The 25,813-nt window shown below is 43.2% G+C and overlaps 1 protein-coding gene across 1 annotated transcript in view; it reads right to left on the minus strand.

Moving 5' to 3' along the window:
- Positions 1–25,813, minus strand: part of LOC101958822 (T cell receptor alpha chain MC.7.G5-like) — a 265,877-nt gene continuing 240,064 nt past the window's right edge. Inside the window, exons 4-7 of the mRNA XM_078050353.1 lie at positions 3,383–3,643; positions 1,997–2,041; positions 1,042–1,149; positions 1–526 (exon numbers count right to left, since the gene is read on the minus strand). Coding sequence (XP_077906479.1) covers positions 1,043–1,149; positions 1,997–2,041; positions 3,383–3,643 — 413 coding nt within the window. The 3' untranslated portion in view covers positions 1–526; position 1,042. The remainder of the gene's footprint in view (positions 527–1,041; positions 1,150–1,996; positions 2,042–3,382; positions 3,644–25,813) is intronic.

A 25,813-nucleotide genomic window follows, 5' to 3' on the forward strand; every position in this document is an offset into this window, starting at 1 on the left:
TGCTCTTCTAAATCATTTTTAATGAAGCTGTGAGTAGCAGAATAATACACAATGTGCCTCAGATACACAGCATAGCAGGACCTAGATAATGAGCTAATTTTCCCCACATCTTGAGAAAAAGAATAATAAAGTACTTCTTTATGAACAATGTTTAAAAAATATAAACTGGAGAACATTCTCCAGGAACTAAAGTCTAAGAAACCCCAGGGGGATCCATCAGAGGCAGTCTCTGGGAAGGGGGAGGGATTCTCCACAGCTAGGAGAGGCTGCAGCAGCCCCTACTTTTGCTGTGAATGGTGACAAGCAGCAGTCTGGGAATGGAGGGGGTGGCAGCAGCGTTTGGCAGCTCTTTAGCAATCTTCATGACAAATTTGGATAGATCCAGTTGGTGGCTTTGCCAGTGGGGGCCAAAGAGGCAATGGAGCCGCCTTCTTCATGGAGGTGGGAGATTCCCTTTGCTTGAAGAAGAGAGAAGAGGGAAGAGGAGGAAGGATGAGGGAGCTCAGGTCCTTATAATCTTGCCGACCTGGAATGAGGAAGATCAGAAGTCAGGCTGGATGCTTAACAGTACTGTTAGGGATGTGATAGAGATGGTTCCGTGGGCTTCAATGATGGCTCATCACTGAAGCTGAGAGAACCATTTAAAGGAATTGGGGCTCCTTTAGTTACACAGTGAAAGAGGGACAACAGAAGGCATGTGGTATAAGCGAATTGGGGTCTGAGCCCCTCTATTCTTTCACTCAGTAGTTGTGTGGGCCTTGATATTTCTTGCCCCTGGTTTTCTAGAATGGGGATATAACAACTATTCTTCATGACTCATAGGGAGACTGGCTCAACTGAGGAGGCCAAAATGAGTGTTTTGTCATAGGAATGTTTCAGGCCATTGTTTTTTAACAGGAATTTGTGACAGGAAGAAATGGAAGAGTGAGATGGTCCCAGTGTTAGAATTTAAAAGCATCTCCCTGCAGGGAGGTTTTCTCTCACAGTTGGAGACTTACCGGAGGCACCCCACCCCCACCCCCAGCTTGGAAGCCCCCTCACCTCAGTTGGACCACAGCCGTAGCGTCATGAGTATGTTAAAGCCAGCCACTTTCAGGAGGAGGATGCGGAGCCCCATCACTGACAGGTTTTGAAAGTTTAGGTTTATATCTGTAAAACAGAGAGACCACAGCCGTTATAGACACACGCACCAGAGGTCTGCACAGCTCCTTAGGACACCAACGGCTTTTCCAAAGCGGGTGGGACAGGTGGGGGGGTGAGTTTCAGCTCCTGGATCCACCTCATTTTTTGAGCTCCTTGTGTAAATATATTTATATACTGTGTAAATATATTTGTGCATTCCTCCAGGTTTAAAACAAAACAAAAACACCTACTGGGGTTGCTCCTTGTTTTCTTTCTGAGCCCTTGTGGGGATGGGGATGGGGATGGGGATGGGGTAAGAATAGGTGCTCAGAATTTATCACTATAATCCCTTGGGTCCTGGTCCTTTAGTGAGACAAGTGGCTGAACCACAGGAGGGATGATTGAGGAGGAACAACTTAAGTGGGGCCAGGGGGTGAGGATTGGTGGGGGTCCTTGAGAGACAGGACTCCTGCCCACAAACCATGTAAGTTCTGCTGGTTTGGGAGGGGATATGTCCCTGGGATGACCTGATTGATTCAGGGATATCCCTAAGGGAGTCAGAAAGTTCACAGCTGAATACCCAGCAGCTCTCTTTGGTTCTCCTGATGGGAGCTGTTGAAAGTAATACAGAGGCCTAGGATGAGTAAAATGGAGACTCATCCTCAAAGTACTTGGAATGGAAAAGAAAATTCGACATTTTGAGGAGGACTTAAGACCGACCCCAGGCAGCTCCAGGCAGGTCATAGCTGCTATTCTGCTCCTCATGACTTCATTCCCAGATCTATTCCCCCTGCCCCTACCCTATCTAGTCAGAGTTATTGTGGGTTTGTTGCCTCCCCAGTGCTGTGACAAGCGGGATAGACCTTTCTCTTACCTGTTTCAAAGCTTTTCTCTACCAACTTCGCATCACAGGGAATCTCTAAAAGGAGAAACAAGAGTTTTTCTTAAAGTCCAGAGCATGCTGACTCTCCCATCCCAAACCTCCTGGTTGCTGGGCTCGTGAGTATCTATAGCCTTTCCATGCTTTCTTAGGGAGAGATCTGGAAGGAACTTATTGCACGAGGGCACCTCCCCAGCAGGAGGCCTGAGGACCAAACACCCTGGCTTCTGGGCACCATTGCACTGACTCAGCAAATGCTGGCTGTGCAAAGTGCAGGTTGTATGACATGGGCCACAGGGAAACCTTAAGATAGAGCTTGCCCTTGGTCAGGCTGCAGTGTGGAGTCTAACCAGGGAAGTGAGATCAAAACAGTGATAAGAACAATAGGGCGATAGATACTTAAATGTGTTCCAAAAAGTTTTGATCCTTGTATTCCAACTTTGTTTCTTTGTTTTCTCTCTCACTGACTTAGTTGCTCAGCTTTGAATCCAGCCACCTTCCTCAATGCCCTATTTTCTTTCTCATCTCTAAGTGGTTTCATCCTTGAAACCCAAGTGCTACCACCCTGCCCAGGCCTCTGTCATCTCTCTCTGCTGCTATTGCTTCCTTTCTTCTTTCACTCTGGACCATTCTCCACACACCAATCAGACTGACCTTCTAAAAAAGTAGTTTAGGGGTCACCCCTCCCTCCCACCCCCAGTCACAACCAATCAATAGCTTCCCAATAAGTAAAATAGTTATCTATCCTCTCATGGTCTTGAAGCTCTGTTCTCTGGTCCATGCTTACATTTTCTAACTCATTTTCTGCTGCTTTTCCCAGCTGTCAGCATGGTCCTGTCTCAGGCCTCCATGGAGTTCTCTCTCTGGCATGGCATGTGGGTACCTTGTTATTCTTTAACCCAGCTCAGTAGCATTTTTTTCAGAACCCTTTACCCTAAGGTGACTCTGTCTTTAAGTCTAAGTTAAAGTACACATTACAATCTGAAATTATACAGATTTCCTCTGCTGAGGGATGGTCTTCCCTAATTGGAATGAAGCTTCCTCAGGGCAGACCCTTCACTGGTGCATGGTCCTGTGCCTAAGCAAAGGCTGGGAGGCCAGACCTCACAGAGCAGGTGAGACCTAGGCTGGGTCACCACCCTCTACACCTGCTCTCTCATCTTCTTTTTGCCCTTAATTGCCCTTTTCTTTAAATGGGCTTCAGGATGAGGCTGACTGCTCCTTAGTAAAAAGAAAATGGGAGATTTTCTGACAATTGATGAAGCCGAGAGCACCAATCAGAGTAGCTTTCATCTATCATTAACCTAAGCTTTGGGTAGAACCATGCTTCTCTGGAAGCAAGGAGATGAAGTGTGTAAGGGCAAGGGGGAGGTTACTCACCTGAGCTGGAGAAGGAGAAGTTCTGGGTGAAGGCACTCGTACAAGTGAAGTTAGGTTTGTTGCTCCAGGCCAAGGCGCCGTTGCTCTTGGAATCCATGGACTTCATGTCCAGCACAGTGTTTCCGGAGACAAACATTTTAGAATCCTCATTAAATTGTGATGACACGTTGATGTTAGAATCAAAATCGGTGAATAGGCAGACAGTGTTTCTGGATTTAGAGTTTCTCAGCTGGTACACAGTTGGGTCAGGGTCCTTGATGGCTGTGGGCCAAGAGGACTGGGATTAGAAGATGCTTTTGCTTTCTTTGCTCCAACCTATACCAGAGCCCAGATGCAGGTGATAAACAAGAGCGAGGCTCTCTGGGGCTGGGTAGTCTCATTCTCAGGCTTTTTTTGGGGGGAGAAACCAGCTGCTTGAAATGGACTGGGACTTTGGGGACAAACACATACTATGAATCTTGGGCAGTTGGTCAGGATTTCAGTGAATCCCTGGCCAGGCCCTTTCTGCTATTCTAGGAAACAAAAATGAAATTGCTCATTCTTCTACTGAATAGGAACTTCTTCAAAACCTCAGTAAGCCTAGTCAACAACATTGTTCTGGCAGGACAAAAGCTAGTACAGGGAAAAAAAAAAATGCCCAGAAAAGCGAACCATGCCTCTTGGAACCTAAGGTGTTTTCCCCCACTTAGGTTGGGCATTGGCAGGAAATGGAGACTTAGGATATGTTGGCATTAAACTGGAAAATCTATCACACCACCAGGAGATTTCTCTCTCATTGATAATACTATGGACTCCACACTAGGACACCTACATTCAAGCCCTGGCTCTCCTATTTGCTAGATAACTAGATATAAGGCCCTAAGGACTCACACCAGCTTTTTCAGGAGGACTTTGTGTTTTTAGTAAGACTCTCATTGTTTATTCTTTTCAACCTCCGCCTTTAGAAGAGGAAGCAGAGGTTTGCCAGGAGGATTAACATGTTGGGGCCACCCAGAATGTTTCCAGCAGGGCTGGGATTAGAATTTCCTGCCTGTGTGGTTCTAGGATCCCACAGCTCCTCCCTATGCACATAAGGTTTCTCAGACTCCTGCTGCACTCTGCTTGCTGAGCCAGCCTTGGTGGCCTAGGTGATGCAGATATTCTGCTGGATCCCAAACCAGAGAAATTAGTGCTTGGCATGACCCTGGGGTGTTGAGTCAAGGAGAGCAGCCTGCTGAGCGGGGCCACCCCTGGAGCAGCAGAGCAGGGGTGGGCTCTGTGGTCAGGCATCTGAAGCTTTGTTTGTCCCTTTTGGGGACAAAAAATGTTGTACTAGAGGTACTGATATATATATCATCTTTTTACTTTCATCTTCAGGTACCTCTAGTGCAACCTTACTTTTTTTTTTCCTGAAAATAAAAAACGGTCACTTTTAACTTGGAGGTCATTAGGGATCCACCTGCCAGAGCCCTGTGGGGAGGGACATCCTATTCCACCCCAGCATGAGAAACACATTCTACCACTGACAGTGTCAGAAGGTAGCCTCAGCAAGACAATCAATTTTTCAATGTGGAAGTTCATCTATTCTAGATCCTAACCTGTCATCATAATTCAAAACTAACTGCAGAAGCACATGTCTGAATGCTCTAGTGCTTTAGATCCCTGGGGGGCAGAGCAGTGATTGAAAGCTCCCTTACCACTAAATCTGTGCTCTGCAGTAAGGCACTAGGAACCAAGAAATGAAAGTTAGTGACACTGATCTGTGTCTCATTGAAGCTTTGTAGAGGAAACAGCGTGGGCAGACTTCTGAGGAATAATGGAAACTCTGAGCCTTTGCCAAACTGCCCCCAGGAGGCAGGTGCTTCCTTACAGAAAGTCCTCAGGTTTCTCTTTCCAGAGCCCACGGAGGAAGGAGAGGGAAGGTCCCTAGGCCATGGACCATCCGTGGAAAGAGCTGATCCTTCTCACCTCCTATCTGGTCTGCATTTCTAAACTGAATTCTCAGATTACTGGTGTCTGGTCTTGGCCCTAATTTCTGTATTCTATTGCAGGCTCTAGTATTCCTTATCTCCGTGGTCTAAGAAAATACAGTCTTTGCCTTGTCTCTCAATCCAACTTGATCATCAGATGTGTTCACTTAGACCAAAAGTCATGTGCTTTGTTCATTCCCAAGGTCATATCTTTTTTCTTGTTGTTCCTTGTACCTAGAATCCCACTTCTCTCCTCTTTCTGCCCATACAAATGTTAACTTATCCTCAGGGCTCAACAAATCTTTTTTTTACCACATAAAACATCCACTATCTTGGACTTTTCTTCCAGGATCCTAACTCATCTGGATCTCTTATGCCCATTGACATCATTAATTGTTAATAATAAAACAGTTTTTAAGAGGGTAAACATACAACAGTTCTGTACTTTTGGCTAGCCTTTAAAAAAAATTTTGTAGTTGTTGATGGACATCATGCCTTTATTTTATTTGCTTGTTTGTTTTTATGTAGTGCTTAAGCTCAAACCCAGTGCCTCACACATGCTAGGCAAGCACTCTTCCACCGAGCTACAGCCCCAGCCCCTTTGGCTAATCTTTATATTATTTGGGGACAGGTCAGAGATCTATCTTACGCTGCTTCATATGCACTGTAACATTTTATAGAGTGATAGCTACTTAGAAGGCATTTAAAAATATCCTGAATGATTAAAGTCAAATTTTAATGTGTTTGACCTAGAGAAACATAGATATTCAAAATTGATAGTGATGCCTTTCCCCTTCCCAGACCTCTGTAAGACAATTAGTTACAATATCCACAGTTAGCCTCACCAGGGTAATAATGGATATCCCTGGGGAACGAATTAATGACACTAGTGCATGGGGTTGCAAATAGCATAACCTAAGATGACTCACCAGATAGTATGGACACTTGGGTCCCTTTCCCAAATATGAGTTTACCAGTCATTCCTCCAGTATTCACACTGCAGGCAATGCCATTACAGAAACTCATTGGAGAAGCACTGATGTCCCCGAGGACAGGAGGATCACACTCCTAAGAGTGAGGCCTTCTGCTATTTTGTCTTGAGATTTTTGTCTCTGGTATGTAAAGTTATTTTTTCTTGCCCAATTCTGCAATGGTACCCTGAGCTGAGTTTGTGAGTTCATGTGATTTCCACAAATTCAGTAGATTTCAGTGGAGCAAAATCCCCTATTCAGGGCAGCAATATCTTAGATCCTCTAGTGGAAGGTTCAGAAACAGAACTTATCATCTGCCATGTAATTCTTAAGGTCCCAGTCTAAGGATAATGTCTCCAAAGCACTTAGGGCTGCTAGTGGGAGAATTTCCTGGAGGTGGGTAGAAAGAACCATTTGGAATACTATAGACGAGAATACCTGGACTCAAGTCAGTGTCTTGGACAAAGAAGAAATAATTGTCTATTCAACCCTTGCCCACTCTACTTACTTGGCTGGGTACTCAGTCTGGTTCCTGCTCCAAAGATTAGATTGACTGCCATTGCTGTGTTCCCACTGTGGGTAACATCTTTGGAATAACTCTCCTGATGTGAATCTGCTGGAACCCCCACCCCTCACCCTCGTCCATCCTCCCTGGGTCTCAGAGAACTATCGTACAAGGCTTGACCCATCTTAATTTCTTACTTTCCTGTTTCCCAAGGGAGCTGGTCCTTTACAATAATCTTAGTATAGCCAAGTATAGCTTAGTATTATAATAACAATAATATATCAGAAAAGTTATAATAACAATAATATATCAGAAAAGCTACTACTTTTTTGTTATCTGTGGGGTATTATTTCATATTGTGATGTGGTTATTGTCATTTTGCTGTTGGGAGTAGAGGCTGCATTAAATACAGCTGGTGAGGATAGAGCTAGAATTCCCCTGTCATCCTTTCTATGCTTGTTACTCATGTGGAACCTGCCATCTAGATAGGGGCCTGGACCACTTTTACCCCTGGGTGAGGATTTACGACTCTACTGTCCTCCAGAGAGGAAGATTCTCTGAGCAGGTATCCCTGACCATGCTCATTAGCCAACCCAGGGAGTTTAGCCACCTGCTGCAATAAAAGAGAATTTGTGTTTGCCATTAACTCATCTCTTTCCCCCAAGGGCACTAAGCTAATTTCCTGAATGTTCAGATTATCTGGTGCTGATATTATCAGCTTCGCTTCAAAGCACCGAGTATCTGGAAATCTTTTTATATTTCCGTAAATTATTCTGTTCCGATTTTCATTTACTCAATTGGCTCTTGGCACTTCTGACTTTAATATGAGAAATGGGAACATTTCAAGTCACCAAGAGAGCTTGTAGAAATGGAAAATGAAGGCTTCATATATCCTCAGGTTTGCTATAAATCATTTGCCTGTTTTCTCTTGGACAAGTCAGCGGTTCTTTTTGCCCTGGTCATTGGCACTGTCATACTCACATGGGCGCACAGCCAGCCTGGTCCCTGCTCCAAAGATCAGCTTACTGTAGCTGCCTGACAATGCACAGTAGGAGGATGCTTTACAGGAACTCTCTCACTTAGGCAGGACTGGCCTGGCTGGGACACTTGCTTCCTGTCCCTGTGTCCCAGTCTCTTTCAAGTCAACCCTTCTCTGACCAGATGGAAAACTCATGCCCATTGGGTCGAATTCCTCACTTTTCAGCGTAATGGCTCCACAGCCCTTTCCTTGGCCAGTCTGGAACTGGCCAGGCCTTCCTGGAAGAGGAGCCCCATTTTGAGTTCTGCAAGTGAAGGTGAGGGAGGAAACTTGGGAGAGTGTGAAGAGCCAGAGATTAATTGGGAAATGGATCATGAGGGAAAAAATGCATAGCAACAGCAATAGATGGAAAACCTTGGGCAAGGCTTAATGATGGAACCCAGGCCTAGGAAGGGCTCTTCTTTCAGAAAGTGGCTTCTATTATTCCTTGAGGGCACAGAGACTAAAACTGCCACAGGAATATTCACATAAAATGTACAATGTGGACTGTTTTCCTAGGAAGGTTGTGGGAGAAGTTACTTATGGGACCTGAGAATCTCTTTCTCTGGAGATCTGTAAATTAGAATTGACATTCATATGGAGGAAAACCCCCAAAGTTTGAGAATGGCTCAGACAAATACTTATCAAAATTTCACAGAACCTATTCCTTGTAAGTTTCTCTGGAAAAAGTGATTCTAAGCTTGAATAAGTTTGGAATATGCTTTATGCTCCTATTTTGGTCTTGAAGATTGACAATGCATATTAGCGTTCTAAAGTCTCTGAAAAGTCTTGCAATAAGTAAATCCAGAGCTTTTCTAACTTATTTGACCCAAGAACACTTTTTTTTCTTTTTTTGTTAAAGCACTCATTAACGTCCATGGGACTATGCAAGTTTATACACATATATTCCTTAGAAGTGCTTTCTCTAGCTCCAGGAAATTAAAATTCTTTCTAAATGTTAGTCTAATTTTATCCATTAGGTTTTCTGTGCTCAGAATCTGTTTGTTCTCCTACCCACTCCTGAGGCCACAATTAGAGGCCTCATTGATGCTGATTATTTCTTTCTAATCATCATGAAGCAGCTTCATTTTATTTAGGCAGTTGTGGAACACCTAGGCAGCTGGGCAGCAAATGTTCTCGCCCTGTCAGCAGGAGATCAGAGGCAGAGCTGCTCCTGACTGACACACCAACTCTTCACTGCCTGACAAGAACAGGGGCAACTTGAGAGCCTTTCCCAAATGTGAACTTTTGGTCTTTCTTCCATTCACCTTCCTACGTACCTCGGAGCTGTGTATCTCAAAGAATTCTTGTCCCGATGGACTAAAGTTTCCTTAGAATACCTACTTCCTGGGTGGTCTCTCAAGTGGAGACAGATTTCATGCATCTGTCATCATCTATACCTCCTTCTTTTTTGCTGCTTCCCAACCACCACAGATCTTGTAATCTGTATGCCTCTGGTTCCTGAGGAATAGGATGGGACTTTCTAAACCTATCCTGAACCAACCCATTGCAGGGAAGAAGTTTTGACAAAGTACACAAATGAACAGATAAAATACAGTGGAGGCTTTCCCTGGAGAAGTGGGCTTCCTCCCACAAGGTCCTGTATTAACCTATTTCTTTCTCTCTTTGCTATATCAGCATTTGGGTGATCTCCCTGTTTGGAGGTCTAATGACTCTCTCTGTCAGAAAAATATTTGCTAATGTCAAAGTCATTATATTTTAAGCAGTAATTGCTCTTCTACCTGAGCATTTCCAGATTCTCCTAACCAGAAGGCATTAAAAAGAAAAAAAAAAGTTAGCCACACCTTCATGCCAGGCATTGTGCATGCCTAGTTACAGAGATATGAGAATGAAGGAGAGGGTTCTGCCTTCCCAGATTTTATGGTGCAGTAGAGGGTGCATAGAGGTACTAGGCACTTATGATAGGAAGTCAGATGTGCCTTCCTTTGCATTCCCATCACAACTTGTGAGTACCTCAACTACACCTGATTGATACTGGGTTTATACTGTGAGATCCTGGAGGTAGAGACTGTGCATTTCCTTCTGCTTCTCTTACCACTTTCCTTTCTTCTTCTGCATCTAACACTGTACTTGGGATACAATAGTCGCTCAATAAATACTTGTTGAATGCATAAACCCTCAAAATATTTTAATTCACCTTTAATGCAATTGTGCTAGAAAGCAAGGTTTCTCTTGTTAGGACTATTGCATTTCTCCTTTAATTTCTGTATGGTCTCATTTTTCAAACTTTTTATTGTTTTTAATGACATTATTTAGGTTTTAAATTCTTCCTGTATCTCTCAATTGGGCATGGAATGTATCCAATGCCCAATGTCTTTGAGAAGTTTAATTTTACCTTTTGTGAAATTAACTGGTAAGAAAAATAAAAATAAATCTTTTGACATAATCAGTCACAGTTTACTTTCTGATAAAGATCTAGAAACCATGAAAGAGTCTGTTTCTATAATGATGAAAAGGCCAATTTCCATTAGAAAATGAACTATTAAGCCAGATGCTGGGAATTCAAATTTCAAAACTTTCAAACCTCATAAAGAAAAACGAAAAATGAGTTCAGGAGGTACTGCTTCAGCACCTGAGAGAGCAGAGGAGGCACTTTTGGAGTCTTTGGCTAGGGCCTAAGGTCAGGCACTTACTTGGATGCACCTGGAGTCTCATTCCACTCCCAAAAGTGAGTTTCCGACCACTTGAGTCTACACTACGGTACAACGCAGTACAAATACATGCCCTCAGCCACCTGGGCAGCTGCCCATGACCCCTGTCACATTTCACATTTATAACCTTCCCTCTTAGGGAACAGAGGTTTTAAACAGCCCTTTCCATGATTTTGACAATAAATTTCTTCTCCTGTGCATCGATACCTAATAAACAGTCTCCTAAGTCTCTACTTCCCTTTCCTCCATACCTGCATCTTGCCAATCCAACGTATGACTTTTCTGATGTCTTAAGAAATGTTGAGTCACTGTGCCATCCATGGTCACTATGACCAGAAGGTTCACATTGGGCAAACTGTGGACTAAGCCCCTGCACTCTCTGAAGGAAGACCACCGTGCCTTCAAGATGTGGGGTCTTCCTTCAGAGCTTGTAAGAGGGACTGTGACAGCATGAGGGGTGCGGTTAATAAGAAGGCCTACAGTCCAAGAGGTGAGAGCCAAACTCTGGCTCTGTCATTCCTAGCTGTGTGACCTTGGGCAAGTTACTTGTCCTAAGCATGCTTCCTTATCTGGAAAGTGGGCATACCAACAAATGACTTATCATTCAGATGGATGTCAGCACGGGATGAGAACTCAGAAGGAGAGTGTGTATCAATGGCACCTCAGCTGTAGATCATCACAAGATGACGGTTCCCAGCAGAGCTTCGTACAGAGGAGACCCATTCCTGCTCCTACCCACTCCAGCACCCCTGAGTTCCTAGCATCCAGGCTGGGATGCTCTAATCTAGGGGAGACATCTCATGGAGCTGAGGGGAGGTGGCAGCAGGGAAGAGGGACAGGACAGACCCCTTGGCTGCCAAGAAGAAAAATCCTATTTCAGAAACCTAGCAAGAGTGAGTTCTCTTTTCTCAGAATTTGAGTACTTATCCTCTGAAAGCAAGACCCTCAGTCCAGCCCTCATTAGACCCGACTCACTGACGGTCACTCCTCTTCAACAAAGAACTCCTTTAATGAGGGAGCAGTCCACACCACTCCCTCACTACCGCCATTGACTTCCATGATATGTCTGAATTCAAAGTTTCCCCCAGCATTTCTAGAACACTCACAGGGATGCACAATGAGGCTGGTCCCTCTTCCAAAGGTCAGTTTGTAGTTTCCTCCTGATGCGCACAGTGAGGAAAGCCTTTGATAAAACCTGTCTCCTGTGGCCTCCCTTTACCACTGACCCAGTGGTGTTGGGACAGCCATCTTGGGAAGCACTAGCCACACTCCCACTGATGTTGGAAACCCTCCCCTGCTGAACTTGGAGCCCTGAGTCCTGTGCCTCCCGGGCAGGGATGGGAGCCAAGAGGAGGGGACTGGAGAAGACCTCAGCCCCAGTTACCCTGAGAAAACACCACTTTCCTACCAGCAGAGAAGCCCATATCTGCATCCAACACTCCAGTACCAACCCTACCACCCTGTCTGTTGGGATGGACACCCTGAGGGGCTGACTCTATTTATCTGTTGTTGAATAGATTCAGTGGCCTCTAAAGGTACTGGGAGAATGGGGGCCAGGGTTTCTTTTGATATTTTGCTGAGGCCATTCTGACTTCCTGACCTTAAGCTCTCCTCCTTGTTCTCATGCTTCCCTTTCCACAGCTCCTGATGTTTCCCATTTTAGCCCTCTTCCTCAGGGAGGTCCAGGGGTGTGAGTTCTGCATAACCCTGTCTGACACAAGACTCCAGGCAGGATTCAGATCCTTCTTGAGATTTATACTTTAATCCTTTCCTCTTTACCACCTGGAAATAGGCCAAGGCACCCCAAACCTTTCAATTCCTTTATTTCCAGTCAGACTGGACTTATTTTCTATGAAAACTGGGACTACAGAAAAGAAATTCACAACAATAAAACTTTTGAAAGATGAGCGGAAATAGAACTCATGCTGCCTCTTTCAGAGATGCAAAAACTGAGGCTCACGGAAATCACAGCCTGGGCCGCAGACCTGAGCTGAGAAGGAAACTCAGCCCTCAGTCCCCAGTCCTTGTGTGCTACCAGCTCTCAGGTTATTTCACACAGGGTTTGAGGGTCACATTATTAGCAAAGAGCTGTGTGGTTCCCCTGCGCTTGGGGCGGAAGCGAGGGACTGGGGACCTAACACTGCTCTGCACAGCCCCTCGCTTGGCCTTGCACAGAGGTGTAAACCTAGACCTCAGGCTGCCCCTGCCATGTGAGCAAGAAGTCCCTCAAGTCCCTCCTAGCTCTCACTTTGTGGTTCACAGTTCAATTTGAAACCCAGCCTCTGGGAAGGGCAGGGGAAGCCTTATATAGAGAATGAGAGTGTGGTCAGCCGAGATGCCCAGGAGCAGGGGTCAGGGAGGAGAAGCCACAGGTAGGCAAAGATTTGGAACTAGGTTTGGCTAAGAACTTGGGTGTGGCATTGATATATCCTTTTCCCCCTCCCATGGAAATATGATAAGAAATTGTCTAGCACCAGAGTAGGGCCAGGGAAGGGTGGAGTGGAGGGCCATTTGTATAGGAAGATCCTGGCTTACTTACTTATAACCACCACTTGGGTTCCCCTTCTGAAAATGAGTTGTTTCCAGATACACACCAAGTACAAGCATTACAAAAGGTCCTGTTTTTGCCCGCCCTGTAGTGGGGGACACACACCCTTTACAGTAGCTCTAAAAGCTGAACCCAAGAATGGCTGATCCTGAAGTGTTCCCCGTAATGGGTGGCATAAGGACCTGAAGGAGCCTGCCCTAGGTGAACAGCACCAGCCCCTAGGGCTACCCATGGCCTTCATTTTCTGTATCACAGCCACCAACAAACATTGCCTCTGGCTATTCCTCCTCTGAGAAAAGCAGTCTTTACAAAACTTAGTGAAACACACTGCCTCCTACATGGTCCTGGTGGGTGTAAGTATTTCTAAAGATACCAGGGAGCAGGCGGGCATTTTCCCACTTCAGCTGCCATGATTGAGAAGCAGGTCCCATTTTCTTGGGGACATATGCAAAAATGCATTTTTTCACTCTGTCAGGAAGAGTAGGAACAAGAGAACTGACAACCCACTGCACCGGGGCACATGCTAAAAACACGCCTGGGCCTGACTCAGTCACTGCGCCTTCTCTGGGGCTGAGCAAAAGTCCTGGGTGACTCACACCTGACTCACTCTTCTTTCTGTCCTCATCTCACTCAAGGATGCTAACCGCCAGTCAGGCCTTTTGTCCTCAAGAAAGTCAGACATCTCAGTACAGAACAGATTCAAATCCTTTCCCAGAAACATGATGGGGGTGAGGCGGGCGGGAAGGGTGGAATCACGGGGTTCTCTGCCAAGGAATTTGGAGTGTCCTCTGCCACCCTGTCCTGTCTCTCTGCCCTTCCAACCCCATCTCAGCACAAGCACATATAAATTGTTATTAGACTTGTTATTAAGAGTGTTTTGTTTTTTCTGATAAGACTGGAAGTTCCTGAGATCCGAGGCCAGATCTTAGACTTTTTTTTCTTCTTTGTTTCTTTCTTTTTAAACCAGCTATGGTCTCTGGCTTGTTGATGATACTCAATAATTATTTACTGACTTGAACTAACTTTACTGTGCATAATTATTGAGACAAGGAGGCCATTTTTGGGAGAGGTTAAAAGCTAAGTATATTCTGGGTAAATGTGAACTGCAAAATCCAACTGCTTAGGCAAGGAAAAACCAAGGAAGCATTTCTAAGAGAGATAATAAGGAGGCAGAATAAAAGCCAAAACATTGTGAGACTCATGTTGACCCTCAGCAGAGAGGTGGGAACCAAATGAACAAATTAGAAAACTTGACTGGAAACAAGCATTTTTCTCCCAGTATCTTGATAGCAATTCTCCCTAAAGGGTCAAAAGAATACTATAGCAGAAAATGTGCACCCCAAGTTAGTAGCATTGTTGTGATTAATAACAAAATAATAATCATAATAATCTATCACAGACCAGAGTAGCAGCTATAAATAGAAATATATAAAAGTAAACCTAATATTGGGGGCTACAAATTTCTGGAGTTCCAACTTACTTGGGCTGATCAAAAGTTGTGTGCCAGTTCCAAACTTGAGCTGCTGAAAGCCTGTGTTCACACTCTGACATAACTCTATACATAATGGCACCCGTAGCTGGGCCACCGCCTGGGAATCCTATGTTCACACTCAATTTTGTTAATAAGTATGCTCCTGTGTCTGTGTGCATAAACAAAAGTGGTAGGAGACATACATTTTTACTATTTAGCTTCATTTCTAAGACTCCTGGAAGATGACAAGAAATACATCAGAACCCAACAGGAGATTCTGCTTTGCAAACAGTGAGTTATATAAAACATGTTATTAATATTCAGGTTGAAAAGTCATAATTACAGTTTCAGTTCTAGATGGGCCCAGAGAGTTTTGTCTATTCACACCTATTGTTTGTTACATGTTTCTTGCAGGAATGTTCATGGACATTGTATAATGTGACATTATTATTATTACCATCATTTCTTCTTACTTAAATAGCAAAGCCATGTCCCCCCAACCCCCCCACACACACACAAAAAAGAAAAAATAAAATAAAAATGAATGTTCCTTAACTATAACATAAGTCAGGTTATTTTATAGGACTTACTTGCACCAACTAATAGTCTTGTTCCTGTCCCAAAGATAAATTTGTAGCCTCCAGTATTTCCCACAGTGATTTATCCTGTGTCAAAATGGGCCATTTTCTTCACCTTCCATTTGTATAACATGTCTGAGGAGCAGGTCCAGGAAGCCCATAGTAAGGTTCGAGTGAAAAGAGCTAATAAGAACACATTCTTACACTCCTAGTGAAACCCATGAACAGGTCTTACACCTACTTATTTACACCATCGAACAGTAGTTACAGAATATGGCCCCAGGACCAGACTTCCCAGGTTCTAGTCCCAGCCCTAGTTCTCCTTGACTTTATAATTTTGGGCAATTCAACCAACCCCTCTGGGTCTTAATTTCCATATTGGGAAAATAAAGAGTGCTGAATTTAGATGAATCTTAAGCTCTTCTCAGAGCTGGAGTTCTCTGATGCAGCAGTGTCCCAAGTGTCTCCACATTGTTTTTTTCTGTAACTCACTAGTGGGTCAGGTACTTGCAATCTGTTGCATTGATGGCTGGTCTGCCTGGGGAATGTACAAGGAACTTCAGGAGAAAGGGACAGTTAGGACATGGGAGTGACTGCCATCATTTCCTCTCCTCTCCCTTCTGGGTAAATGCTCACAGCAGCTCTATCCTTCATTCGGAGGGGAAGAGAATCCTTCAGACATTTGAAGCATCCACATAAAGATTTCCTGAAATTCCATCTTTACCTCATGGCACTATCTAAGAAAGGAAAAGATAAATTCTATGTCCTTACTCACTGTGACTGGCCTCTCATTTCTTTTTTCTTTTTTTGATATTGGGGATTAAACTCAGGAGGGCTTATCAACTGAGCCACATCCCCAGCCATTTTTATTTTTTACTTTGAGACAGGGTCCCACTAAGTTGCTTATTAGGGCCTTGCTAAATTGCTGAGGCTGGTTTTGAATTTGCTATCCTCCTGCCTCAGCCTCCCAAGCTGCTGGGATTACAGGCATGTGCCATTGCACCTGGCTCGGCTCATCTCTCATTTCTAGATAAACCCTGGCAAAGAGCTTGTGTCATCCTATAATAGAAAATAAAGGGCTTTGAGATCATACAGATAGACCCAGGTTTGAATTTAGCCCTTTCTACCTGATAGCCATGGAATCTTGGACAATAATAACTTCTCTGAGACACCTCAGTTTCTTCTGTAAAATAAGATATTGCTCCTTATCTTATAGAGTTGTTTGAAGAGAAATAATACTGTAGGTCATGCATCTAGCCTCATAGCCACATGCTATACACACAGTTTTGAGTGTTTCAACCTCTTCTACTGGAGTCTGAGGTGCATAGAGGGGAATGACTTGTTCAATATCACAAAGTCAGTTGGGGCCAAATGCCTGTGGTGAAGTCCTGAGGTTCTGTTTCTGCACTTCACTGTCTCTTCTTGGACAATGTTTAGTGAAGAGGATGCTTTGTTTCCCGAGTGAATATGGTCTGGCTTACTTAGGGCATGGATAAAAAGAGTCTTCTCCCTGAGTGTTCCTGGGAATCAGTGGCAGTGGAAGTAGAAAGGGTCTATTAGATGGTGGCCATGCAATTTTCTGCTCTCCTAGTTTCTTTCCTCTATTGGACTCCATGTAGCTCAATACTAGTGTTAAAAACTCTGATGTGAGACAGAGCTTCTGTCAGCCTCAATTCTCAAATGGTTGCTAAATTTTGCTAAATTCTACCCCAAAGGAAATATGCCCTACAGTCATAAATTAGTCATAAATTTCACTAATTTATCTTGGGGTCACTATTCTTAATGCTTCTGCACTAGATTACAGCTAATTAAAAATAAGACATAAGGACAAAGGTGACATATCCTGTTCTCCTGTTTACCATTAGTAGAACACATTTTGTAGTTATTTTGGAATCTCATACTTACGTAGTTCCACTTTTAGCTGGGTGCCTGTCCCAAAGGTGAGTTTGTTTATTCCTCCCGTGAATCCCACAGTGTTGGATGCCTCACAATAAACTCCCTTCTGCCACCGCACCCCTTCTGCTGGTTTACCCTAACCAATTAGAAAATACTCAAGACTCAGTCAAAAAGAAAAGAAAAGAAAAGAAAAGAAAATACTCAAGATTTAACATAGCTGAGTACGGTGGCATACACTTGTAATCCCAGTGACTTGGGAGGCTGAGGCAGGAGGATCGTAAGTTCAGACAGCCTCAGCAATCTAGTGAGGCCCTAAGCAACTTAGCAAGGCCCCGTCTCTAAAAATATAGAAAATAGGGATAAGGAAGTGGCTCAGTTGTTAAGCACCCCTGGGTTCAATCTCCAGTACCAAAATGAAATGAAATGAAATGAAATGAAATGAAATAAAATAAAAGATTTAGCATAGCTATTTGACTTATTTATATGAGAAAAAGCCCCTTTCTAGCACAAATGGGGATAAATTTATAGACTGTTGGTGGAGTGGGGCCAGAGGTCATTCAAGCCCACTTCCCCTTTTATAGATGAGAAACATGAGACTCAGAGGCAAGAGATATGCTCTAAATGACATTGCTAGTTGGTAGCAAAGACTAAAATATAGAGCTATTTGATTCTCAATCTAGTGTTTTACTCTTTTCACCACAGGCTTGAATGTCCTGTGTCATTTACTTTATTCTCTTCTTCCCTTTGGTCTAGAAACTTGATTTCTTTGGCTGCTTTATTTGAATTAAACAAGCGTTTATCAAGCACCTTACTTTGTAAAAGGACCATATGAGATACTTCCTGGGACATAAAAGAGTTTTTGCTCTCAAAGATCTTTTGCTTTTAATAGCTGAATATCCTTAAGAAGTAAAAGATTTCTGGAGCTGTCTACGTTGCCGATGGTCTAAGGTTGCACAGCTAAATTTGGGATACAGAGGGTAAGAGGAATGTGAAGGATGCCTGGCGGAGAAACCACAGACTGGGCTTTCCACAGGAAGTTGGGCTATTTCTGGAGAAACTATGTTTGTCCTAATCATTTAGGATGTTAGACGGCCCTCCATTGCAACCCAGTGAAGTAGTTCTATGGTGATTTTCAACTCTTCTGTTATTTTCCCGTTTAAATGGAGAGCCCATGGAAGCTCACCCTCAAGTTCATAGGTCTCAACTGACAAAACAAGGACGACGCAATCCATGAGGATAACACACAGGAAGTACATGGAGGAGCCTTCAACCAGACAAGGGGGAAACAAGCACGGAGCCAGGCCAGCGTTTACCTGGAAAGACTAGAAGCGCAGTCCCCTTTCCAAAAGTGAGTTTGTTGAATCCCGATGACACACTATAGCAAAACCCCACACAAAAACAGCCCACAGTGCCGGGGGTTTTCAACCTGTGAACTGTTTATGGAAGGGGGAAGAAAATCCATCATTTAGGGAGAAACTATGACGTGCTAAGCAGGTTGATAATTTACACAGAAGACATTATCTCATTTGGGCCACAACTGGGCCATGAGCTTAGATCTTATTATTCTCATTTTATAAGTTAGGAACAGGTGTCCTGAGGCTAAGCGGGCTGGGTCAGCACCAAGAACAAAGCACGAATATCCATTATCCTCAAAACATTTTAGCAGAGGACACATAAGGAGCCACAAGAGACAGTCCTGCTCCTTGTTCCCTCTTCAGTGGGACTGCAGTTGTCTTGGGGTTGGTTCTTTTCTAGAACCGGACACCAGAACTGTAGTAACAGGGACCCAAGCACAACCGCTCATCCTTCATCACAGGACCAGTTCTTGAGGCCTGAGGACATTTTACCCTCAATCTTTCTGTTATTCCTCGGGTGCCCTACTCACCAGGCATGACCAGCAGTCTGGTCCCACTCCCGAAGGTCCATCTAGCACCTCCATCCTGCCCACAGTGTTTCTAACCCCGACAAAAACACTCACAAGCCCACATATCCTTCTCATCTCAAGACCTGCAGACGTGGCCCTCTTACCTACAAAAGGGGCCGTGTCTTAACTTTCTTTTTTACATTCCATAGAACACACGGACCATTTGACTCAAATTTGGGGCATTTATTGCTTAACACTTAAAATGAAGTCTCTGCCTACCCACACCTCATGGTCTATCACCATCACATTCATGATTTTCAACTCTATTTATCTAACGGATATATCTGGCCTTTTTTTTTTTTCATTTCCATGACAGTTATCAATTTTTAGATTCTTGCTATACTGTCTCCCCTAATTTTACCTTCAATCAATCTGAAACTTGATGGACAAGTGTCCAGATCATTCTGAGAGGCAGCTTCCAGCTCCCTCAGTCAACTTGTTTGGTGAAACCAGCGACCCAATGGTAGCCTGATTACTTACTCAAGTTCTGTTCTGCCCTCAAAGCTGAATGACCCTCTGATTACATCAAACTCATTCTGCTTCTAATTTAGTGGAAAACACCACTTCTTTTCTCTTTAGTTCTTATGCTTCGTAAATCTACTGTTTTCCATTGCAGGCAATGTCTTAGCTTTCTTTTCTATTAAAAAGAAACACAGCTTGGATGGAACAATACTACTAGAATGTAAAGGGATGAATGAGGGTTCTTTACACAGTCTCTTTATGTAAATATCCTGAAAAATGACCCAGGAAAGGAAAGGCCTCTTACATTCCATTATGCTCCAAATGTCATTATCTGAGTGAAGAAAACACAGGGCGGAAGAAATGCTTAGGAAATCAGACTCACTTGTGGTGACCTGGAGCTTGGTCCCAGTTCCAAAGGTGAATTTCTGGTAACCAGAATTCACACTGTAATGCAGGCCTTTACAAAATGGCTTCCTTTCCCCAGCCATTTTCATTTGGGTGGCCTTCAAGTCACTCTCCATCCGTGGAAGACAGAGTGCTTTCTACCAATGCCCACAGCAGCAGATTCTCATGAAAACAGCCATTTTTACTAAGAACTCACACTGTCTCTTCATTTTAAAAGAATTTTACTATTCAACCCAGCATTTTTTGTTCTATAAACAAATAATATTTTACATATGTATACCCCTTAAGAGTTTTCAAATAATTTTCATATTAACCTATTTTACCTTAAAATGATTTATGAGGTATTATTAAATACTCTTCCTTTGCACATAAAGAAACTGTGGCCCCAGTTCACTGGTCAAGCTAGGGTGAGCAGAACTGGAAGGGGTCAACCAAACTTTCTGCCTTTTTCTTTAGGATCAACTGTCTGGATTGTTTCAGTGTATTATTTTTGGTTCATCTACATGACTTTTTCTTTTTAGTTTTTCTCCACAGCTAGCTCTTTTTATCCTCTGCACCATTATTTAAATGTTTCTTTCTGCATAGATATGCACTTAAGTCTGCACAAACCATTAATTTTTTGACACTTGGGCCTTACAAATACTTTAGTAAGTTCAGTGGGCCTCAGTAGTCACATTAAGCCTCTTACTTTAGTGACATATTGCATACTTACTAGGTTTTACTGATAATCTTGTCCCACTCCCAACGATGAATGTGTTATAAATCATAGCCCTGCACTGCCTGACGAAAACGCCCGAGCTACCTTGATAATAGACTAATGTGATTAGCATGTATCTGTCCTCCCTCGTGGGAGCTCTGGCTGGGATTCCCCTTTTTGATTTCTGGAATAAAGGCTAAGCCATGGAATTAAGCCCATGAAAGCCTCTTTTCAGGGCACAAGAGCAGTGCTACAATAGATGTGGCAGAAAGCCTGAGAAGAGTCCAAGCGATATTCTCTAGACAACTCTGAAACTTATTCCTTTCAAAAAGATTTGCAAAATGTCACAAGTAATCTTGTTTCACTAGCCAAAGGATATCAGGTCTGATCCCCACTTTATTTTACCTAGGAATCCACACTGTACATAATCTCATTTTACTGGTGTTAAGCAAACTGCTCCTAACCCTTTAGGTAATCTTTCCTTATCACTTTATTTAAAACATTTTTGTGAGCATATAGTGGGACATGAGAGATGGTTGGAGTATTAGGGATGGGAGATAGCACCCCTTTTTAAAAATTCTGTTTTAATGACTTTCCTTATTAAACCCCAATAGTCCTTGACTTAAAGGATAAAGAGACATTAAGTCACCCATGCAATATAAGATACAGGGTAAGTACAGGCATTATGATCAATAGTTACCAGTTACTTACTGGGACTCACTAATAAGGTGGTTCCCTTTCCAAAGGTCCATGTACTTCCTCCTTGATAGGCACAGTGAAATAAGGCCCTGCAAATACTTCACGTGCCTGCTCACTCAAACCCTCTTCGTATACAGCTCTAAACAATGGAAATTCATATTTCGCCCTTGCATTTTGGCCAGGATCTCAATGAGTTTTTCAGCATCTGCACAAATGCTCTATAATTTCATTTCAATGGAGGGATGGTTGGTGCTTGGTCCTTTATTCACTTAGTAGCTATTTATTTAACACTATAGGAGGCACTGAGGAGACAGTGAGGGCCACTCACTGTCCCTGTCCTCATGGCTCACAGTCTAGAAGGAGGAAAATAATAGACCAATACATAGCTAATAAGATATCAAATAACAAAAGTGTGTGAATTTAAATTAAGCTGGATAACAGGATAGAGGGAAAACAGGCAGTGGCAGCTGTGTTTGATGGCTCATTGGATTGGCTGGGCAGGAGGTCCTCTCTAAGGAGGTGATGTCTGAAGTGAAGTCCAGACATGGAGGAGTTAGTCATCACGCTCATTTCCAGATAAGCAAATTGAGGTCTGAAAGATCAAAGCCTGGCTCCAAATCATACAGTGTCTCAACCACAGACACTTAGATCATGCCTCTCCTAGCTCAGAACTAGAGGTAAATATAACCATGTAAATTCTTCTTAGATAAGATAATGACAGGCAGATATTCTTCCAAAGTGATTTTGGGATGTTATCTGGGCAACTGGAAGATGTGGAGGGCACTGAGGTTGTATGAAGAGGCCAAATAGAAGAGAAGCTTCTCTCTGATGGAGCTGGCCACTGAGCTAAGGAGGTATCTTCCACTCTGCTTCCCTATTAAGCCTGAAGATAAGGCACACTTACCTGGCAGAATACACTCTTCTAATTAGGTTGGGGAGTCTCTGCTCCCCATAAAATCTGGATAAATGGAGGGCATTTGGCAATTCACTTAGATATCCAAAAAAAAAAAAAAGGTTGCTACTTGTCTCAATAACTAATTAAATTCAGAATTCATGGCAATACTCACTAAGATTCACCTTTAAGATGTTCCCCCTTCCAAAAACCAGTTTCTGGGTGCTCACAGATGCCACAGTGACTTGTATCACCACACACACACACACACACACACACACACACACACACACACACACAAAGCCAAAGGGTCCCTTATTTTCAAGTACAAGAATTCTCTTAAGGTTGTTTGGCTTGGTTGAGATTTAACCCAAAGCTAAGCATATACCGAGGAAAACTCAAGAAAAAAATTCACCTCCTCTTTGCAAAGGTAGGAAACCTCAGGAAGGAATCATTTTCTGCACTTTCCCAACCTCACATATTTCTCTCCTAAGTGATCTTGGGTTTCCAAAGATCTCCAGGGATTCTCTTGGTCACCAGTGCTCATGTTATTTTTTTTTTTCTCATAGCTAGAGAATCCATCTCATTTCCACATTGAACCCTTTCTCTGCCATAGCCTAAGTCCATTAAACTTGTTCACTTTTAAGCTTATTCCCTAGTGGAATTTTTCTCAAAATCTAACTCTTAAAAATCATGAGTTTCACTACCCACACCTGTCAAGGAGATTCCACATACTCTATCTCATGTGAGTTTCAGAATCTCTTTATGCAGGGCTGAAATTATAATCTCTGTGTTACAGACGAGGCTTGGAGAACTTGAGAGATCTTCTCATGGCAAACCAGTGAGACTGAGCTGGGTCTGCACTGTCTTTGGCTCCTGGTTGAATACCTTAATAATTCATTTTGTGTACATTCATGTACTGATCTCATCAGCTTGCCTTTCAAGAATCTCTCCTTTCTTCTTCCCTCTCCCAATAGAAGTGACATTCTAATAATAATAAAAAACTCTCTCTCCATCTCTAAACAACAACAACAACAACAACAACCATGACAACAAAACCCAAAACCCTCTAGCTCAATTTGTTTTCAGAGCAGTGTCTTTTTAGTCTTCACACATTTTCTGTGAGCCGGGAGATAAGGGTTACCAATATTTCAGTTATATTAATTGGGAAAAATGAGAGCAGGAGGAAATAAATCAGAATGATGGTTATAGAGGCTACAGCGTGGTACAGACAGCAATATATTGAACGTTAGAAAACGTGGGTCCTTTCTCTGCTATTGTGACCATGTTCAAATCACTTACATTCTTTGAAGAGGAAAGAATTATCCTTTTCTACCTTCCTTTGCCCCTTTGGACAATCAGATAAGTGATGTGAAGAAATAAGTCAAGTACCTTTATTTTTTTTTTTCCTTCTCTTTAGAAAATAGACCTTAGGAAACACCAAAATAGCAACATCCTTTATCCATGTGGAATTCACAATGCAAGCATACATATATGGTTATGCAGAAGAGCAACACTAAACATTTAAGGTAAGTTTAAGATGGATTTGGGCCGACATACACCACTCAACTTAAAATTGATGATAAGGTTTCTGTTTCAATGTTGAAAATAGAATTGGGGTTCAAGCCCCAATACTCACTTGGCTTAACTAGCACCCTGGTTCCTCCTCCAAAAGTTAGCTTGTTTCCTGCAGTATTGGTTACACAGTGATCTGAGGCCCAGCAAAAACATAGTGACCAGGGGAACTAAAATCCTTGGTAGATACTTGACATTCTGTACAGCCTTGAAAAAGTGGAGGGGATACACTGCCCAGGGCAGGCCTGTTGCCCAGCACTGGATCTGATTTATAGAGCTGAAATACTTGCAAGTGGTCACATACTTGGTTCTAGCCCATTCATATATTTGTTTACCTCTCTGCTTTGGCCATTTGAACTTGGCTCTGTGAGTGAACAATAGCTCTCAACCATAACCTAATATAAGGGCTCATTTGACTATTTTTAACCCCCCAATAATCTGAGAACAGGAAGCCCTAAAAACCCTGGAACCTTCAGGGCCAGGCTGTTCATGTATCCAGAGTAAAAATGCTGAATGAACACGTTCATACACACACAGGCACTTGCTAACAGGGTCTCTCCATTCAATTTACTGCCCAGGGAAGACCCCAAAAAGAGAAAGGATACTGCTGAAGTCCTGGGTCTGACCAGGTCCTTCCAGCTGCTGTGCCTACCTTGCACTGTGGACCAGCTTTACTTTCTTTGGTCAAAGTTTGAGACCCAGATTCCCTCTAGTGAGTCTGGAGTCCCTCCACTGGTGAGCCTAGTGCCAAGGAAGTGGATAGGCAGTCTTCTTGGGAAAAATTTACAGAGAGCCATGGACAGATCATTCTCAATAAGAAAGGTGTGCAGTGGCCGATGAAGCCTTATAACCTTGTTGAATTTGACTTGCCCATTCTGGGTTGATGTCCTTCCTCAAGTTGGGTTTGGAGCAGAGCAGCAAAAGGGATGCCTCAAGCTTTCCAGGGCACCTGTCCTTCTCCTTTGCCTTTGGTGGGGACCACCACAGCCTCCTCTCTGATTCTTGGGTTCCTAAAAGGGTCTCTAGATACTCTTGGCATTCCCTCTGCTTCTCACCCCAGGCTACCTAGGAAGGGGGATCATCTGGGAGAGGCAACATGCTTATTCCCATGATTTTAAGACTGAAGAAATTCATTTATCTTCCTTTTCATTTTTTTTCATAGTAATATTTGCCTGGAGGAGAAAAGAACCCACTCACCAGGCCTGACGGTCAGCTGAGTTCCTCTTCCAAAGTACTGCCTCCCCAGGACTGAGCCTCTATCGACACAGTGCTGGCCCTCTTTACATGAACCTGTTCCTAATGTCCCCATCCTCTCTCTCCTTTCTTTCGGTTGAAATTCACCTCTACTCTCTTTTAGTAGCTTTAAGTCTTTTTCTTGGGCAGCCAGCAGACTAAGCGGTGTAGTCAGTCCTCAGAGGCTATATCTTAAGGGACAAATGATCTGTCGTAACAATGGTCTTTCTGCCTTCAGAGGACTCTCCCATCAGAAAGCAATTACACATCCTTTTCAGAGTGTTTAAATTGGAAGGAACTTCGCTCCCCTGCCCTATTTCCTGTATAAAAGGCTGCTCACTTACTTGGATTGACATTATGTTTGGATCTCTTTCCAAATCTGAACTTGTGGAAACTTTGATAGGCCAGATCTGTCCTCTGCAAAATCACCCCATTTCCCTCATTCAACCTTTGGTCTTTCCTCTGGGCATTCCCTTTCTCTTTCTCTATCTCTTTTTTTTCTTTTCTTCTCTCATACCTCTTTTTATTTCCCCATTTACTGCATGGGAAGATTATTCTCCATTATCTTATAGATGTAAAAATCTCTGTAGGCTTTAATGCATGGCTAATTTGACGACTTGTTTCTTCACCTATCAGAACTATACAAGTAGAAGAAACAAGTTTATAAGGCTTCATCGGCCACTGCTCACCTTTCATCCTCTGGGCTTGAGACATGGGATCTTAGCACCTGGAGTTGAAAGGCAGGTGATTCAGTCCAATATCTAAGATGTCATAGGAACCCTTTCCACAGCATCCTGATGGTCTGCTCTAAGGATCCAGGTGAACATCTCCAAGAACAGTCCCATACTTCACAAAGCACCTTTCCATAGCAAGGCAGTTATACTTGTTCAAAAGACTTTAGGGGAAGCTAGGACACATCCTTTACCTGCTGGTTGT

Source organism: Ictidomys tridecemlineatus, chromosome 5, assembly GCF_052094955.1.
Source record: "Ictidomys tridecemlineatus isolate mIctTri1 chromosome 5, mIctTri1.hap1, whole genome shotgun sequence".
In the NCBI taxonomy this organism is placed as follows: Eukaryota; Metazoa; Chordata; class Mammalia; order Rodentia; family Sciuridae; genus Ictidomys; species Ictidomys tridecemlineatus.